Source organism: Aspergillus pseudodeflectus (assembly GCF_044049435.1).
Source record: "Aspergillus pseudodeflectus strain CBS 756.74 chromosome Unknown BJX68scaffold_39, whole genome shotgun sequence".
Lineage (NCBI taxonomy): Eukaryota > Fungi > Ascomycota > Eurotiomycetes > Eurotiales > Aspergillaceae > Aspergillus > Aspergillus pseudodeflectus.
Genome location: NW_027263815.1, coordinates 154253 through 171388, shown reverse-complemented (window position 1 = coordinate 171388; position 17136 = coordinate 154253). Strand labels below are relative to the sequence as shown.

General features: G+C 53.0%; 8 protein-coding genes across 8 annotated transcripts; 3 read left to right on the top strand and 5 right to left on the bottom strand.

The window, feature by feature from the left end:
- Window positions 1–500: 500 nt before the first annotated feature.
- BJX68DRAFT_269436 (zinc-dependent alcohol dehydrogenase family protein) lies at window positions 501–1541 on the top strand (the record flags this gene model as incomplete). Its single annotated transcript, XM_071046351.1, has 1 exon — window positions 501–1541. The coding sequence occupies one exon, from the start codon at window positions 501–503 to the stop codon at window positions 1539–1541; it is 1041 nt and encodes a 346-aa protein (XP_070896368.1).
- A 550-nt stretch (window positions 1542–2091) lies between these two features.
- Window positions 2092–3247, bottom strand: BJX68DRAFT_242550 (NmrA-like family protein). The gene has a single exon (XM_071041005.1). It carries the CDS (start codon window positions 3122–3124, stop codon window positions 2165–2167), a length of 960 nt encoding a protein of 319 aa, XP_070896367.1. The 5' UTR covers window positions 3125–3247; the 3' UTR covers window positions 2092–2164.
- A 154-nt stretch (window positions 3248–3401) lies between these two features.
- Window positions 3402–5228, top strand: BJX68DRAFT_242548 (Zn(II)2Cys6 transcription factor). The gene is made up of 3 exons (XM_071041004.1): window positions 3402–3657; window positions 3768–4260; window positions 4326–5228. The coding sequence occupies exons 1-3, from the start codon at window positions 3449–3451 to the stop codon at window positions 4884–4886; spliced, it is 1263 nt and encodes a 420-aa protein (XP_070896366.1). The 5' UTR covers window positions 3402–3448; the 3' UTR covers window positions 4887–5228.
- A 269-nt stretch (window positions 5229–5497) lies between these two features.
- Window positions 5498–7682, bottom strand: BJX68DRAFT_242546 (uncharacterized protein). Its single transcript, XM_071041003.1, has 5 exons — window positions 7107–7682; window positions 6951–7055; window positions 6667–6882; window positions 6452–6594; window positions 5498–6371 (listed from the first exon to the last, which is right to left on the bottom strand). The coding sequence occupies exons 1-5, from the start codon at window positions 7263–7265 to the stop codon at window positions 5837–5839; spliced, it is 1158 nt and encodes a 385-aa protein (XP_070896365.1). The 5' UTR covers window positions 7266–7682; the 3' UTR covers window positions 5498–5836.
- Window positions 7683–7858: 176 nt separating this feature from the next.
- BJX68DRAFT_277517 (putative GABA permease) lies at window positions 7859–10283 on the top strand (the record flags this gene model as incomplete). The annotated part of the gene is made up of 7 exons (XM_071048346.1): window positions 7859–8485; window positions 8550–8620; window positions 8682–8705; window positions 8754–8843; window positions 8892–8974; window positions 9028–9425; window positions 9474–10283. The coding sequence occupies exons 1-7, from the start codon at window positions 8363–8365 to the stop codon at window positions 10281–10283; spliced, it is 1599 nt and encodes a 532-aa protein (XP_070896364.1). The 5' UTR covers window positions 7859–8362.
- A 91-nt stretch (window positions 10284–10374) lies between these two features.
- BJX68DRAFT_137605 (putative GNAT family acetyltransferase) lies at window positions 10375–11533 on the bottom strand. The gene is made up of 2 exons (XM_071036410.1): window positions 10896–11533; window positions 10375–10815 (listed from the first exon to the last, which is right to left on the bottom strand). Exons 1-2 carry the CDS (start codon window positions 11389–11391, stop codon window positions 10466–10468), a joined length of 846 nt encoding a protein of 281 aa, XP_070896363.1. The 5' UTR covers window positions 11392–11533; the 3' UTR covers window positions 10375–10465.
- A 1816-nt stretch (window positions 11534–13349) lies between these two features.
- BJX68DRAFT_269430 (uncharacterized protein) lies at window positions 13350–14237 on the bottom strand (the record flags this gene model as incomplete). Its single annotated transcript, XM_071046350.1, has 1 exon — window positions 13350–14237. One exon carries the CDS (start codon window positions 14235–14237, stop codon window positions 13350–13352), a length of 888 nt encoding a protein of 295 aa, XP_070896362.1.
- A 437-nt stretch (window positions 14238–14674) lies between these two features.
- Window positions 14675–16683, bottom strand: BJX68DRAFT_269429 (2OG-Fe(II) oxygenase; the record flags this gene model as incomplete). Its single annotated transcript, XM_071046349.1, has 3 exons — window positions 14675–15260; window positions 15334–15549; window positions 16400–16683. 3 exons carry the CDS (start codon window positions 16681–16683, stop codon window positions 14675–14677), a joined length of 1086 nt encoding a protein of 361 aa, XP_070896361.1.
- Window positions 16684–17136: the final 453 nt, after the last annotated feature.

Sequence of the window (17136 nt, the reverse complement as noted above, 5' to 3'; positions counted from 1 at the left end):
TGGAACTGCTTGACTATATCACAGACGAGACCATGGACAACTGCTGCTGCTTCATAAAGAAGAATCCTAGATCAAGTAGTTTAGTGGATATCCTGAGACCTTCTAACCACTTGGGGCCAGGCCAATAAGCTACTCTAAGTTCTCCTAATCTAAACATCTGTCCGTCTTGGATTGTTGCAGTATACCTGTCTTTTTTTCTTTCATGATGTCATTCTGGCTAGCAACCAAAGGTGGTGATTAACGAGCTTATCAATGTCGGATCACAGATGTGGGAGCCCCGGGTGGGCAGCCGGTAGGCCAATTTATAAGCAACCAATAATGGGAAGCTTAGCATATCAATGGATACAATATCCAGTCGCTACTATAATTGCCATGGCCTTACTAACATCTACTATAAAGGTCGGTGTTCTGCTTGTTATAAAATTCTGCTACCAGTACAAGCAAACTCCAACTCCAAACGCCAAAATCTTCCTCTATCCACTCAAATTAATACCCAAACCATGACGCAAATGAAGGCTGTCCGACTTGTTCCTGCGGCCAATGACAAAGCCACCGCTGAAGTCCATGAGGAGCCTCTACCGAGTCCCGGCCCCCGTGAAGTCCTGATCAAAGTCCACGCCGTCTCGCTAAACTACCGCGACACGGCCCTCTTGAGAGGCGAGTATCGCGCCAAGCACAAAAAGGACGTCATCCCCGTGTCCGATGGCGCTGGTGAGGTCGTTGCAGTTGGTAGCGACGTGACACGAGTCCGCAAGGGCGACCGCGTCGCAGTCAGTTGCAGCGCAGACTGGATCGGCGGCCCGTTTATCCCAGACTATCTGTCTAGCAGCGTCGGCTTCCAGATCGACGGGATGCTGGCTGAGCATGTGGTGTTCCGTGATGACGCACTCGTGCTTCTCCCGGAGTATATCTCATACATCGAGGCTGCGTCGCTCCCTTGTGCGGCGGTGACGGCCTGGACGGCCCTGAATAAAATCGAGCCCCTGCAACCGGGTCAGACGGTGTTGGTCCAGGGTACCGGTGGCGTCTCGCTCTTCGCGTTGCAGTTTGCGAAACTCTTTGGCGCGCGTGTTCTCGCCATCACCTCGTCGGATGAAAAGGCCGCGAAACTCAAGGAGCTGGGCGCCGAGGCCGTGGTCAATTATTGTACCTCCCCGGACTGGGATCGCGAGATCCTTGCCTTGACCAATGGAAAGGGCGTTGACAAGGTGCTAGATATCGCGGGGGACAAGACAATCGTCAAGTCTGCGGCGTCGGCCAAGGTTACCGGCGTGGTTGTAGTGATTGGGTTTGCGAGTGGGTTTGGGGGCGGGCTTCCGCCTATCGATATCCTTGTGAGAAGCCTCACGCTCACTGGATCGGCTGTTGGGTCACGCTTGGACTTTGAGGCAATGCTTGAAGCGATGGGGAGGCACATGGTACGGCCTGTCATCGATCGGGTCTATCCTTTTGCGGAATATCGTGAGGCGTATCGGAGGCTTGAGAGTGGACAGCAGGTTGGCAAGGTTGTTATTCAACTCGTGGATTCGGAGGCCAAGTAGGCTTCTCGTGGTTTGCTATCCATTCCAGCTTCAATCTCACTCTACATATTCGACATGCGCTCCTGCACTCATTTGTCGTACCATCTGGATTGGCCTCTCATGACCTTGTGTGCGCACGCCTGGCGGTAGCTGCGAAGTCCTAACTCTTCAAGTTTACCTTGTTTTCGTTTCCGGGCTTCTTTTCGGGGGCGCTGCATTCGTATCCCTGTTCTAGGGGCGCTGGCAAAAACTACAACACAACTACCTTTGTACCTTCTGTGCACTACGATGGACCTGCGCCCTTACCTCTTAGTCCTACGTTTTTGAAATCGTGGTAGTGTACTCCTTGTACGCCTGTCTTGAGTCAAATTCTGTGGTCTCCGGATGCTATTTTGCTTATCATGGTCAAGGAGGAGGTACGTTGAAAGAACGTATTCTATGGACTTCGAATACGGTGGTAGTTGGGTATAGTTTTGAATCTTGAACGGATATAACTCAGCTATCGTGCTCTAAGCCTGCAGCTTTACACTGCATGGTCTTTACACTGTTGGTTGGAAGTGATTGCTTTGATGATGTATTGCATGCACTATAGCTAACGTTTCTAAATGAAGGCTGCTGGTTCAACCTCGTTCGTAATAACCAATTTACCCTTCCAGGAGAGTCTTCAAAACCTCCGCAGGTGTCCGCTTCGGCGCAGCAATCTGCAGAACCTCCTTACTAGTCGTAGCAGCCGACGTAAGCCCCTCCCACGACGTCTCCGGAGCCCGCTTAATCGAATAGATAACATTCCTCGACTGCCCGGTCGCCGCATACTGATACTCATAAAGCATCTCAATAAACGAAACATCCTTGTAGCTCACATCCCTGACTGGCACACCAATGTACTCCTCCACCATCTCGACAATCTTCTTTCCGTTGGTATCCTCGGGCCCGTTGAGGACGTACTTGGCTCCGTTGTGCACAGAGATGTCCGCCTGCGCGAGGAGATGCGCCGCAACGACGCCAACCTCGTTGGAGTCGATGATCCCAACGGGTGCGTCCTCAGCGAGGATTAGGCGGAGTGTACTTTGCTCGCCGGTCTTGCGGTACTGCTTGATAAGCTCCGCAGCGGGGGCCAGTACAAACTGTGAAAAGACGTTTGGCTGCAGCGACGTCCAGTGCAGGTTGGCGAACTCAGGCGAGGCCAAGAGGGCCTCGATGGCCCAGTGCTGGCGCGGGTAGTAGGCCGGGCAATCCGGGCGGACATTCGCGGCCGTCGTCGAGATGCGCACGACGTATTCCACGCCGGCGGTGAGCGCGTTCAGGTGGAAGGTCGACTCTTCGGCGAATTGGTTGGGTGCGTTGTGCGATGCGATGAATGCCCTGGTGACGTGGTGGCTGCGCAGCCAGTCGGCGGTGATTTCCACCCAGTTCTGCTCAATCACTTCGACACCGGGGAGTTTGGCGAGCTCAGTTGCGACTGGACTCGTGCGAGAGCGGGTGAGCGCGAGAATGCGGTGTCCGGATAGAGGGTTGCCTGGTGATTGAAGGAGTTTCGGCAGTGTTTGGGTGACGGCTCGGCCGGTGTTGCCGGTGGCGCCGACGATCAGGATGGAAGGGGTCATGGCTGGCTTGGAAAGTCTAGCGGTATAGGGAGATTCGATCGAAATGGGCTGTCTTGGTCACATAGCACGGATTTGCCGAATATATACCCCAGTATCTTGTCTTGGTAATTCAGGAGTACCGGCTGCCCGCCGGGCTCCCACTGAGCAAACCATGACGCTCTCATCTACTGTAAAAGTGGAGCAGCTTAGAAACGGTGGGAGACCGGGCGGGAGACCGGGTGGGATGCCGGCGGAGGGCCGACAGGGTCACTCAGCAATCAACTCGCCACCAGAACATCTTCAGGCGACTTCAAGACCATCACTAGTCTGATTCTACCAATAATAATGGAAGGCTTCGGCCGCGAAATTGATTTCCCTCAGAGTCCCTCGGGTGCCCCCTTTGGAATCGGATACGACGCGTTCAAGTGCGAGTTTCCCGGGTGCAACGCCCGTTACCGGCGCAAGGAACATCTCCACCGCCATGAGGAGTCGAAACACGTGGAGCAGCACAAGACGTTTGTCTGTGCTATTTGTGGGCGTGAATTTGGGCGAAGGTGGGTATTCTGTTCCAAGTCCATTCCCGTACTTGGACTCATCCCCATTCTTTTGTCTCCCTCCTCGTATATATCATCGTCCACTCTGACCGTAGAAAACCTGGAATTAGTGATACGCTTCGACGCCATGCGCAAAGGCAGCATAACATAATCGAACCTCTAAATCGTGCACGGAGAGCCTGCGCCAGTTGTCAGGCAGGGAAGACTCGTTGTCAAGGAGGCGTGCCATGTGACGAGTGTCTGCGTCGCAAGATCCCATGTTCTCTACGAGACCAGCATGCTAGTCCTACTAGACAACAAGGCCAACAAGAGCAATATCCCGGATCTCTGAATCCCCGCTCTTTGTCGTCTCTAGACCACGAACAAACACCGCCGCAGTCATATTGCTGGGAGCGGAGGAAGCAGTGCGTCGATTCGTATTTCGAGACATTCCACCCGCGCTGGCCATTCATCCACAAAGCGACTTTCAATATACACCGCGAAACGCCCTTGCTTCTACAAGCAATGGTTGCCATCGGGCTGTGGGTGTCGGGCGAAAAGTCTGCGCGGTGTGCGGCAGCTGAGCTCCATGAGAAACTCGACCTTGCTATTCGAGATCAGAGGGTGTGTATGCCGTCATTACCAATTCTATTCTGGAGTGCATGGGTTTGCTGATGGATGACCAATAGGAGAAATGGGATGCCTCTGATGTAGAGGGTGCATGCAGCGAGTGCATGTGGCCAATCCCAACGTACCAGGCTATCCTATTACACATCATGTTCTCTGTTCTCATGAGAACCGACGGTCACGGTGCCGTCACCCTCGACCTCAAAGTGTCGATTTCCACTCCTGATCTGCAGTTACTCCAATCACTTGTCGGCAGCTGCCAAAGACTAGGCATGTTCTACTACCCAAACATCCTCGCCAAATACAATGAAGGCGACCTAGCCTCATTCGTCTGGGTGGGAATCGAGGAAGTCAAACGATTCAATATAGCCTTGTACAAGTTTTGTGCGAGCCTAAGTACCCCCAGCTCTGATGGTCCGGGATACTGGCCATTGCTGCCGGCCAGCCAGCTCCAGTTTCCTTTACCCACCAATACGCCCCTGTGGAGTGCGGTTGGGAAGGATGAGTGGGAGGCAAATGCGCCGGACGAGAATGAGTTTTGTGTGGCGGGGGCCGATGACTCCCGGCCAATGTGGATATCGAACTTTGCGGGGGTATTAGATTCCCTTGGTTTGGGAATGTGAACACCAACTATGGATACTCGTGAATTTAATAGGGCCCTGGTGTAGGGAGTCGACGAATGGAAGCCTGGCGGGGATACGTATACTGCGCTCATCAGTCGTGGGCGTCAACTGTATAAACTCCAGTGGCATCGCTGTGCTGTGCCGGGTATTGCATCTCTTGAGACAGAGGCGCACTTAACACGATATAGTCTTGATTCGTGAACTAATTTAGGTAGGGAACCTTTCTCAGCATATAGTTCTGTCCTCCAGAGGGTGCCTATAATCTTGTCTTTAGGCAAAGTATGTAGCTAAATTCCTCAGCAGGTCTTCAGACTCGACTGTCTTTGCATCTCTATTACGAGCTCGAGCTCTGCACTCCAGGAAGATAATCAAAGGGAATAGAGAAAGCAACTGTCCCAAGCTAAGGGAAACACTTGGCTCCGTAAAAGTCTAGTTGGATCTAATAGGGGAACGTAGTATGCCATGGCCGGAACTCCTGCTTAATATCTATACATCTTAGTGAGGGTTCTTATTTCAGAAACATGTATATAACCCCGCGCGCTCCCGTTTCCGGAGTTATGCCTGCATGAAGCGGGGCTTATTATATATATCCTGGTAATAGCCAGTGTTCTGGAACATCATGGCTAGGGTCAAACGATTCCGGTCAGCTATTCGCAGAGAGCGCCAGCAGGCAACGACCGCGTGGCTGCGAGTGTCCTTCTCGCAATCAGAATCGAAAAAATAAAAATAAAAGTCGTTTCATCTCTATCACGTCTTTGGAGAAGCACCGTAATACAGGTTATGCAAAATATGTGACCAAGCTTGCAGAACCAGCCACCGCGCAAGACAACGCTAGCAAGAACCACATAAGACTCGAGCGGCTATCTATTCCTGTGGAAACATAATGCATTACGCATATTCTATGGACAATAAAGTAAATGTGGAAAATCGACGGCCCAGATCTACATGTGCTAACGCGGCCCCCCAACATGCTCCTCTGTAACAACCCACGTCCTCGTCTCGCGGATGATATTCGTCTGGCTCGACTGACTCTCATCATCACCGCGGTCCTCGTCTACAGACTTCATCCTTTCCCCCATATGTCCATTCGCACCGCTGGAAGTAACCGTCGTCTCCGTCACCGCAAAGGGAACATTCATATTATCCAGCTCCAGAATCGACTCATCCCTCGTCCGCTGCGCGGAAGAAGTAAGGAACTTTGACCGTGACCTTGATCTCGACCTCGAATTCCCATACGAGTTCCCATATCCATATCGTCCATTATTACTACTCGACATCGTGTACCGCGTCATCCCGTCGAGTCTCATCCCCGTTGTTTGCAGCTGGCGGAGGACAGGGACGAATTGGGGGGTGCTTGCTGTTATCACGCTTAGGCAGAGGGCGAGCTGCGTTGCTATGGTGAGGGACCAGGTTGATGAAGTTGGGTCCGGGGTGTTGATTGTGGCGTGGATGAGGACTATGTGGGAGATCAGGGCAAAGGGGACACTATGAAATGAAGGCGGATCGGTCAGCCCCAGGCGTTTTGGGAAGGCTATAGTGTGTTTGAGGGGAAAGCTTTGACTTACAGGACCCTAAATAGAAAGACACAGGTGAGATTCGCCTTCTTCTTCCACGTCGTCTGCACCCGGACCATGACAATGACAGTCTGCGCGATAATGGCCAGCTCGACGAGGATCATCGACATGCCAAGATATGTGAACCACGCCTTCTACACGATTATTAGTTCAGCGCCCTTCGTTTCTTGCTGCCGGGCTCGGTCACGGTTGCGCGCAATACATACACGATTGAAACAGCGATCATGGATGTAATCCCACTGCTGCGGGTGACACTGAAAGGCTGACCCGAAGATACCAGTTACTGCAACGACTGCGATTGCGACCTGCAGCGCTGTATAGATATAGTGGCTCTGGCGGGCGAGGTGTTTTACGAAGAAGAGGAATGAGAGTTGCGAGAAGGCGATGCCGAGGATGTAGAAGAAGGTGGAGGTGTATTGCGCCTGTTTGGTTTACGGATGTGATATTAGATACAGTCACTTGTCGAGCGCATTGCAGAGGGAAGACATACCTTGAGAATACCGGCAACCTGACCATCACTTAATTGTCCGATATGCATTCCGTATCCCTTTTCCACAGCGACAGAGACGGCGACGGATTGCGCGATGGATGCAAGCTAGAAGCTGTCAATCAACGCCCAGTTGTGAAGACAACTCTGCCTACATACCATAGCAAGGAGGATATAGTAGTCATCCCGAAACAACGTGCTAAACTTCCACCACTTGGTCGCAAGCCGAATAAGGGTTCCGAGGATTAAGGTCACCATCAAGAACCGGGTCAGGACAATAACAGCCGGAGCCTGGCTGTCGGCGGGATACCGAGCCATTGTCGTGAATGTCGTATAAGTACAGCTCCAGGCTGGAATGAAGATTATGCTCAGTGGAGCAGTACCGAAGCCATGGTACGCAGAGGCAAAATATGAAAATGTCGTGCTGTCCGCGATCGTGAAAGGGGCGAGACTCTCACCCTGATAACACGACCAGAGGAAGAAGGACCATTGCCCGAGACCGAATATGACAGGTCTTCACAGCGTAGCATGATTCGAAAACAAAAGGACAAGACGAATCAAGCACCATCCTTCATTCGGCACGGGCGCAATCCTTCGGGCAGCCAAGGACAGCCAAGGACAGGGATCCACCCGGCCAATGTCTTTGTTCTCTGCGGCGCAGCAGGTCTGCATAACAGGGAACATTGCGCCATGGGACGGTTTAATCAAGTATCCTGGGTTATAACTGGATGGCTTATTAGACCACGTCGACCAAATGCGACCTGAGGTCGGGGATGTCTGAAACTTTAATCTGTCTTTCACGTGAAGGCCGAAATGTATTCGGAGTATCAAGTGGAAACAGTCAACGATCCACGTAGAATCGGTGACGATATAAACAGCTGTGGAAAGATCCATCAGAGATCAACTTCAAGGCTGCACCCGACTACCGAGGGATCCCATTCGATGATTCTCCCGGTGGAACAGGATCGTCCATTCAAGCGTGCAAAAGTACCCACGGCAGACGAACCGGGATCAGCAAGACTCCACCAATGGGAAGGATCCTCGGCACAGGGGTTCAACGGCCGCGATGCTACGCTACAATCATAGCTGGCGCCGTTATCGTCCAGGAGATGCGGCACGAAACGAGCATCTCGTACGGGAATGGAAGGTCCATTTCGGCGAGCAAGCCGGATCGCAGCCACCACTATCAATCCATCCCGTTTCATCACGAGCAGCGACCAATGGCTCGATCATCCCTGGCACGCCCTTGACAGCAATCTCCGCATCGCTTCCAACTTGTCTCGCCCTCCAGACTCCCTCCTTTATAATCCCTGTCGGCGACCAAAATTCTGCGACCGCTGTCCCGCTTCTTTTTTGGCGGCCAGTTTTCGCTCGTTCACCTTCTCCTAGTTCTCATCAGTGAGTCGCAACGCGCAATGGCAGGGCACGAGATCAAGAGTATCCACGCCGAACCCCATGAGCTTGAGAGCTCAAGCAGGGGCAAAGGCTACTCCGATGACCTCGCTCTGGCACGGCTGGGGAAAAAGCAAGTGCTCCGGGTATGTCAACAAGCAGCCGATGCGATGAAACAGCTCAACTGACACATGATGTGTCGATTTTCAGCGGAACTTTGGCATGATTTCGCTGTTGGGATTCAGCTGCACGATTCTGGTTACCTGGGAAGGTTTCGCATGGTAAGCGCTGCTCTCCATTTCAACCACGAGTGCATACGCATCATCGCTAACGGCTCTGCAGCTTGTTCCTTCAGCCGCTGACCAAGTTCGACACCTAAACTCTTCCATACCGAGGCACGCTGACATTTTGTAGTGGTGGTCCAGCCGGAGCTGTCTATGGCTTCCTCTTTGTCTGGCTTGGCACTGCCTGCGTTTTTGCTGTGCTATCCGAGTTGGCATCCATGTAAGTCGATGTTTCCGTGGCTGCTGAGTGCCTGCTAACACGGAACAGGGCTCCGACCTCTGGTGGACAGTACCATTGGGTTTCCATGCTGGCTCCTCCCTCTAGCGTCAAGTTCCTGAGTTACATCACCGGTATCTGATCTCTTCTGCCCTTCCCTTGCTGCTTCTAACGTCTCCATAATTAGGATGGCTCACATTGATCGGATGGCAGGCGACATTTGCTACAGCTGCCTTTCTCACGGGTACCATGATCCAAGGTCTAGCTGTTCTCACTCACCCAGAGTACACTCCAGCGAACTGGCATCCGACCTTCTACTACTGGGCCGTGGTGGCCTTTGCCGTGGGGATTAATATCGTCGGCCGCAGCGTGCTTCCCAAATTCGAAGGCCTCATCCTCGTTGTCCACATCCTCGGCTTCTTTGCTGTCTTGATTCCCCTCGTTTCGCTGGCAGATGCGGGCTCAGCAAAGGATGTATTTACGCAGTTTATCAATGAGGGTGGCTGGGATACCCAAGGCCTTTCGTTCTTCGTTGGCCTTATCGGGTGTGTTTTTGCGTTTGCGGGTGGTGACGCAGCTGTCCATGTGAGTTTCCACGTAAAGCTAGCAAGAACATTGCACTGACTATATTAGATGTCGGAAGAGATTGAAAACGCAGTGGTCGTCGTTCCCCGCTCGATCCTCCTCAGCGTCCTGATCAATGGAATGCTGGGCTTCGGCATGAACCTTGCTCTACTCTTCTGTCTCGGTGACCTCCAGACAGCCCTCGAGTCTCCAACAGGCTATCCCTTCATGGAGGTCTTCCGATCGGGAACCGGCTCAGTCGGCGGTGCAGCGGCAATGACCTCCATCGTGATCACGGTGTGCATCACCTCGACAACGGGCATGATGGCCGCGACATCTCGCCAGCTCTGGGCCTTTGCGCGCGACCGCGCGGTCCCAGGCTGGAAAATCTGGACATACGTTTCCCCCAGCACAGCAATCCCAACGTATGCAGTCGTCCTGACGACGATGATCGCCGCCCTCCTCGCCCTAATTCCCATCGGCTCCGCCGTGGCCTTCAACCAGCTCTGCGCAATGTCCATCTCCGGCCTCTACATCTCCTACATCCTCGTTGCCGCCCTCCTGCTCTGGCGCCGTCTGGATGGCAGCATCGGACTAACAGCCGACGCCGACGAGACGGTCAACACGATTGGGTCGCGACTGGTGTGGGGCCCATTCCGTGTCCCCGGAATCTTCGGTGTCGTCGTTAACGTGTTTGCGATCGTCTATGCGCTTATTGCGGTCTTTTTCAGCTTTTGGCCGAGCGTTACGCCTGTTACGGTGCAGACTATGAATTTTAGTATCGTCGGGACTGTGGGTGTTATTTCGCTGAGTGTGGTTTATTACTTTGTGCGCGCGAGGCATGTTTATTCGGGGCCGATTATTGAGACGGCGCCCTGAGCAGCCAAGGGTGGAAGATGTCTGTTCGGAATCATTTCGTCAGGCTTGGAAGATATTGCAAAAGCACGGCATTTCTATATAGCTATCAGTCCTACTACCACGTTGATCAGCTACAGACTAGATCATATGTATATATAAACAGCGCCCCTAGTCTTCCAGGACAATCTACAATTCACCATATATCACTTACTTTCCTCCTCAATCCGCATCCTGGGCTCAACAGTCTCTCCCTCCACAAACCGTCCGTACGGAGGCCTCCACATAACCGTAACGTCAATCGGAAGCAACGTCCTCTCAAAATGTCTCCACTCCTCCCACTCCTTCTCATCCATCTCGCGCTCCGGAACAGGCTTCACGCTGTTTTCGAGTACGGGTCTGAACCCGAAGGATTCGTACAAGGGCCGACCGTGCGCCGTCGCGTCGAGCCAGCATTCCAGCCCCCGTTCGTCGGCGACGCGGAGACCCCATTCCATGAACATTTTGCCGAGGCCGCGGCGCCGGTAGGATGGGTGTGTGAAGGCTATGTGGAGGACTAGATGCAGATTCCGTGTTAGAACGCCAATGTGGGGAGATGGGAAGGGGAAAGGGAGGGGAGGCGAGGTATAGACGTACAAGCATGCCCCCTCCGCCCCATAACCTCCCTCGGCCGCTCAAACTGCGCCGCCGCAATACTCGCAAACTCCCGTCCAACACCCTCCGGATACCACTCCGCGACATGCTGCACCTCTTCGCCTTCGGGAAACGGACTCTGGTCGAAAAAATACCACTTTGCGGCCGCCGCGACGCGATTATTTTGTTGGGTATCGACAATCGTTATCCAGGTGACGTTCGGCTGTTCGCGGTGGTATTCTTCTAATTGCGCGCTCGTGCAGTTTGCTAGACTTGTTTCGCGGTCGTTGTTTAATATTGGGAAGAAGAGGCGCAGGATGCCTTGATAGGGGGTTTCGAAGGAGTGCCAGAGCGCCGCAAATAAGTCTGGGAAGTCGGTGTCGTCTACGATGTGGATTTTGAAGCGTTGCGAGTCGGATTGCGTCTCTCGCTGGGTCTTTTGGGGGGCGATGTACGAAGCCCAGCTGGCTAGGAGGTCGCGCGCGTGTTGGAATGCCATGATTATTATGACGGCTTTTTATTCGGGGGCTTCGCTTTGCGCAATTGGGACGACGGGGGTACGGTTGAATATATTAAGTCCCAGTCCGCGTCCCAAGACCGAGAATGGGCCATGTAGACTATGGAGTCCCGGTATTTTCCTTGTCCCGCGCTTCTCGAGTCACGGAAACTCCTCTCTAAACCCCTGCAAGTCTTCCAAGCTAGCTACGGGCTAGTTTCAACCTCCAAGCAGGCATCGCGCCACTGGCGGGGCGAACGGAGCAAAGTCCAGACGAGAAAGGTACGGTTCCCACGCTAGGTAAGCTGCTAAAATAGCACGATGGTACCATGGGCTAGACCAAAGTACTGACGGGGATGCCCTTCCTTCTGGAGTAGAGCGGGGAGGATTGGAGATCTAGAAGAGGCATGGCTTTATCGCTTGTTTTAATTGGATGTAACCTTGAGGCATCTAGACTCTCCTTCGTAGATGATGTTCATATTGACTCATGCGTGACTGTTTGGGATATTTAATCCACATTCACTTAGCACGGTTACTTGGCATGCTCTTCTCGGCTGGTGCCGAGATCTTTGGCATCCAGTTTCTCTCATGTATTAACTCTATTAATGATGTCGAGTACTTCTTGGCCTCTGTCATCGTTCTTGGGTTGACTCACCCTTTCAATGGCGTACATGGTGTGGGGAAGACCCCATACCAAGTCAGCTTCCAAGGCTCAATCCTCGTAGACGTCTTTTGGCAGTGCCAACCATCCCCCTTCTCACTGATCTTGATGTGAGGATAGCTCGATATCTGTTACCCTAGTCGTGCCTTTTTCCATCGATTTAGCTTATTCTCCAAAGTTGGCTTCGGTCGCATAAGCAATCCTCCCACCAGACGCCCCCCATTGAGAGTCGCGTTATTATACTTTGATACAGACGAGCCTGGCTTATGCGGGCGGGACATCATCGCTAGCTGTCCTATCGTTTAGCCGAATAATTTGTTTTCGGGGCCTAGCTCTCAATTGAACCTGATGCTCCAACCTGTATTTGCAGTGAGTGCTCTAAAGTCACCCTCTACTTCTCGACCCGTCGACGATCTTATACAACCATGGTTGGCCCGCACAAAACCCCGTGACGAGGGCATCTAATCAATCAGCTGCTCTGCATCGTACATCCGTGATGTGTATATAGTATCGATCTTGCTATCTCTTGAGTATGCGGCCCAGGAGGGCACTTGGTTTTGGCCGCGATACCATCTGGAGAATGGCAGCATCTAAGGAACCATAGAGCTGGCAGGACAATGACTAGGGGAGCAGGTACCTAGCTAGATACCCCAGTGCAAATCTTTGATTACGTCTTACTTTGGTTATGCCAATCTATGGGATATGCTCATCACATTCTCAGGTGGCCAAATCTCCAGTGGTGTTCATCTCTGCTAGAGGATACTATTGATAAATTCCGAGCAAAGGAGGAACAACAGCGCCATGACAACGATCGAAGAGTGAGGAGCAGGGGGTTGGCAGTTATATCGCGCTGAGAAGACGTGTGGTCAAGGGACAGTAGCCGAGACTTGAGGAATCCGTACTAGTATTATGTCAGTCTCTCGCTTAGCTATCAGGCATATAAAGGTTCTACCCACACACTTATACCTAGTCATGGCCGAAGAATTCCTCTTAAGTAGTTCTTAAACCATTAGAGGTCTGGAAAATCTCCTCCACGCTGGCCAATATGCTGCGCGCTCTAAAGTCTTCCGGAGCATTCAGCCACTGATCCCTCCATATCCTCTCGCCGATCGATCATCTGCAACTTATAGTTGTTAAGTGGAAGACCCATCTCTTCTGTGATGTGGCGCGCGGAGGAAAGGATCGTCCAAGTTCATTATAAGAGACTACCCAGTGATAGTGTCCTACCTCTCGAATCACCCCCCAATGATCCATACATGGAGCGTAGTGCAAGGCAAGATGCTGCCCGGATTCAATAGGCTCACTGGGAGTTTAGCCCCTGATACCTCCATATCCTCTCTGCGATAAACTGTAGCTTCTCTCCGTTGAGCTGGAGATCCCTCTCTTCAGGCGTACGTGGCGGCCGGAGGAATAGATCCTCGAAGCCAATAATCAGGGGCGAGCCAGTGATCATAACATTACCCCCCGTTTCCATTCTCGATAACACCACTCGCTGTACAATGTGAGGGCGCTCGTCCGCGGCGGTGCGTTCCCACTTTTCAATGACAATCTCATCCATCGTCGAGTTAATAATGAGAATAAACACGGTCCTCACGGTATCCGGTGGTGGCGCCCGAAACCAGTATCGAAGATCAGCCTGCAACTTGGGTCGTGGGTCCGATTCTGAGAAAACGACTTCCAGAACCATACTGGGCCAGCGATTATCCCGTCCAGGGATTATTTCCTCTGGCTGCCACGCCATTGCGGGTTGCTTGGTGCCCATCTCCGCCGTGTGGCAACCTCTCCCCATTGCTACGACCTCATAAACCCTACCTATATCTTCAGCTGCGCGATCTACCATACGGTCAAACGCCGTTCCCGCGACCGAATGCGTCGTGGACTCCGGGGTAGCGACCAAGAGTTGATGGAAGCAGGGGTCGTACGCGAAAGCGCGAGAAAAGGGACCGGACTCGGCTTCGAGAAAGGTCTCGTTGAAGACACGCTGCGTGACGCCGGTCAGCAGGAACCAGTGGTCGGTTTGGCGGTTGGGGTTGTGTTCTCGCTCGAAGATCTGGAGAAACTGCTTGGGACCGAAATATGCGTAGTGGGGGATGGCTTCGGACAGTGCGAGGTGGCCGAGGAAACCGCCGCTGAGGTCGTTGATGATAGCCTCCGTCTCCGAGTCTGCGAGGTCATCGTTTACTGTCATGGTGCTGGATAAATGACTATGAAGCAGACGCAGCGCGGAAGTGAAGGTGAAAGTGAGAGTGAAAGTTGGGCCGCGTGGTTCTTGAATGGCTCAGGGTCGAGTCGGGAGTGGCTAAATAGTGAATAATAATGAGTATTAATTATCATACTGAAGATCCGGCTCCTGGTACTGCCGATCACTAATTGAAACATTTGAAATGTTAAATCATCAACAGTCCATGACTTCAACGGAACTCCAATCGATGAGCCCTTGGTGTCTTCTGATAATATATAGCGAAAGCTTCTAGTCATACATTACCAGTAACTGTTCACTATAATACGCGCGTGTTGTGCACACTGCGTATATGCGTGCCAACCTTTTATTCCATTGGTATTTCGACATTCGTGGCCGAGAAAGAGAAACCAAGCATTCTCCAGCCGAATATATACCTCCCCAGATCAGGGCTGACCCCTCGCCTCAGGCACAGCCCAACTCCAAATATTCAACCCAATCTTCGTCCCCTTCTGCACAGGCATCCCCGCATGCAGCGTCTCCATATACCCTGACCCATCACGCCTGACATTATCCCAATAGATCGCATTCCGAGCCACAGGCAAAAAGGTCACCCCACCCAATCCCGCCGCCGCAGCCTCACAGTCCACAAACCGACACAAGGCCTCCGAGTCAGACGCACCCGCCGCCGCACCAGGCGGCATACGCAGGTACGGGAAATGCGTCCCACCCCCCTCGCAATCCCCGACACCTTGCAGGAAAACATTCACCGTCGAGATGCGGTCTGCGGCCGGCGCGCGCCCGAACCAGTCGTAATGGTGCCGGAAGAACCCATCCGCGTCGTACCGCTGGACTGTGATGCGCTCAAGGGCCATTGCCGCCGGGTTCCATTCCTGGATGCGGCGCGTGCGCTGTTCGATGCAGCGGACGGTTGCGTCCCGGTCGAGGAGGGCTGTGCGGGACTTTCGGGCGCTTTGGTCGATGCCTGTGGTTCCGACTTGGTAGACGGCTGCGGGGGCAAGGTGGGTTGAGCTGTTGTGGTGAGTGAGGGTGTTGGTTGTTGCTTTGTGAGGAGGTAGGATAGAGTAGGGAGGAGCGGGCTGACCTTTGCTGAATCAGATGCTCCGACTCATTGGCGCTGACGAAATTCTCGAGATAGATGACCAGCGGGTCATGGCTGATGAGGTAGGCGTGGAGTGGCTGCTCGGGGCATTCGAGCGAGTCATCGGGCTGGATGAATTCGATGCCGCTGATGGGGTCCTCTGCTGCATTTTTGCCGTCTATAAAGGGGGATGGAACGGGCGCATACACTTCCTGGGCGCTACATTGCAGACCGTGTAGAATGAATAGTAATACTATCCTTAGGAGTAGAGATATTAACATTCTCCGTGACAGGGAGTGGGAGTGGTGTATTCTATTGTTGCTGGCTCGAGGCTTGGATCGGGATACCAAAGGGAAAGGTGAGAGCCGTAATGAAGCATTTGAAGTCACATTGGCATAAGATTGAGGTCATGAAAGTCTGCGTTGACTAGATACATTACCACCCATAACCTAAGTTTGTTCCGCACGCAATTGCCGTATAAATTCGAGTGCGTCACGACAATGCCAACAGTACCTGCTGAACATCTACCTTGGCGAAAGGCCACAAGGTTACACCGACAAGAGTGATGACCAGGTGATGGATGGCTAGGCCCCTGAGATGGCCCAAAATGCAATTTACGTCCAAGATGTAGAGTTTCGCAGCGAGCGGGACAGTGGCTGACGGGACTATGTGGGATAGTGCCCGGTGGTGATGCAAGTCAAAGTCATAGCGATACGACCCGCAGAAGGGACGAGCCGAAAATGAGCACCCAGATCTCCTCGCGGCTGGTCGGAAAAGAACCATGGGACGCTTATCTTGCTTTTGGAACCTCTACCAGCAACCAGCTCATGGGCCAAATCAATTATTATTCTTGTACTCATCGATATTATTCTCCACCACACGGACTAGTGATCATTCCAGTTGTTTATGGCTCACCCACCCACGAGACAGTATATACAACGTAACAATATGTGTCTACCATTCACTTGCAACTTCGAATAGACACTATATAACCCTTCCCACCGCGTCTTCTCTCAACTAGCACGACAAGGGGATCGTCCCGTAACAGGCTGGAGGACCACAAGCGTACGGGGTCCCATCAGACCGGAAGAGAGGAATGGAGCCCAGACTGCGTCCATCGCAGACGGTTTGTGCGGCGGCCACTACCGCGGGGTCGATCGCTGGAGCTGGTGCTGGCGCAGGGGCCGGGGCCGGAGCGGGTGCCGGAGCCGGAGCTGGGGCTGGGGCTGGGGCAGGTGCAGGCGGAGGAGCAGGCGGCCGGGGGACGGGGATATTGGGTAGTGGGATCCAGGGCATTTGGGCCTGGGCGCAGACTGCAAGGCAGAGACAGGCAATGGCTTTGGTGACAAGCATGCTGGGCATATAGAGGGTTGACTGGGATATCGTTAGTGCTTGGAAGGCAATGGGGCACTGGGGAAACGCACCGGACTACGACTGCTGAGAAGAATTCGATAACTGGATGTTGCCTTTCAGGACTATTTCGGTGTCCCCTTTTTGAAGGGGGCCTTTGCGATCTCTATATGCGGTAGAGTAGCGACGTAATTTCGGGCTGCAGAGCCTGCATGCATCCACGATACGACCCTAATGGCAGTTAGGGAGGGCATCATCGTTCACAGGCCAGTTCTAGACCGGCCTACCACCATGTCGACTCATCTATTCGGTCATGAGTTTTGGCAGCCGTGCAGCACTGAGGTCATTGCTGCTCAGCTCCTGCAGGAGTCATGGCGTAATCCGCGAGTTTCCAGGACGAAGGTGTCACGGTAGTCTCGGGACCTTTTCATGCTTGCTATATCCCCCGCAGACTTG

Excerpts from the sequence above, each read along its gene's own strand:
- BJX68DRAFT_242550 (XM_071041005.1), bottom strand. The coding sequence starts at position 3,124 with ATGACCCCTTCCATCCTGATCGTCGGCGCCACCGGCAACACCGGCCGA.
- BJX68DRAFT_242548 (XM_071041004.1), top strand. The coding sequence starts at position 3,449 with ATGGAAGGCTTCGGCCGCGAAATTGATTTCCCTCAGAGTCCCTCGGGT. Across the intron at positions 3,658-3,767 it reads GGGCGTGAATTTGGGCGAAG|TGATACGCTTCGACGCCATG; the intron begins GTGGGTATTCTG and ends ACCTGGAATTAG. Across the intron at positions 4,261-4,325 it reads TTGCTATTCGAGATCAGAGG|GAGAAATGGGATGCCTCTGA; the intron begins GTGTGTATGCCG and ends GATGACCAATAG.
- BJX68DRAFT_242546 (XM_071041003.1), bottom strand. The coding sequence starts at position 7,265 with ATGGCTCGGTATCCCGCCGACAGCCAGGCTCCGGCTGTTATTGTCCTG. Across the intron at positions 7,056-7,106 it reads ACTATATCCTCCTTGCTATG|CTTGCATCCATCGCGCAATC; the intron begins GTATGTAGGCAG and ends GACAGCTTCTAG. Across the intron at positions 6,883-6,950 it reads AGGTTGCCGGTATTCTCAAG|GCGCAATACACCTCCACCTT; the intron begins GTATGTCTTCCC and ends TAAACCAAACAG.
- BJX68DRAFT_137605 (XM_071036410.1), bottom strand. The coding sequence starts at position 11,391 with ATGGCATTCCAACACGCGCGCGACCTCCTAGCCAGCTGGGCTTCGTAC. Across the intron at positions 10,816-10,895 it reads GGGGCGGAGGGGGCATGCTT|TCCTCCACATAGCCTTCACA; the intron begins GTACGTCTATAC and ends ATCTGCATCTAG.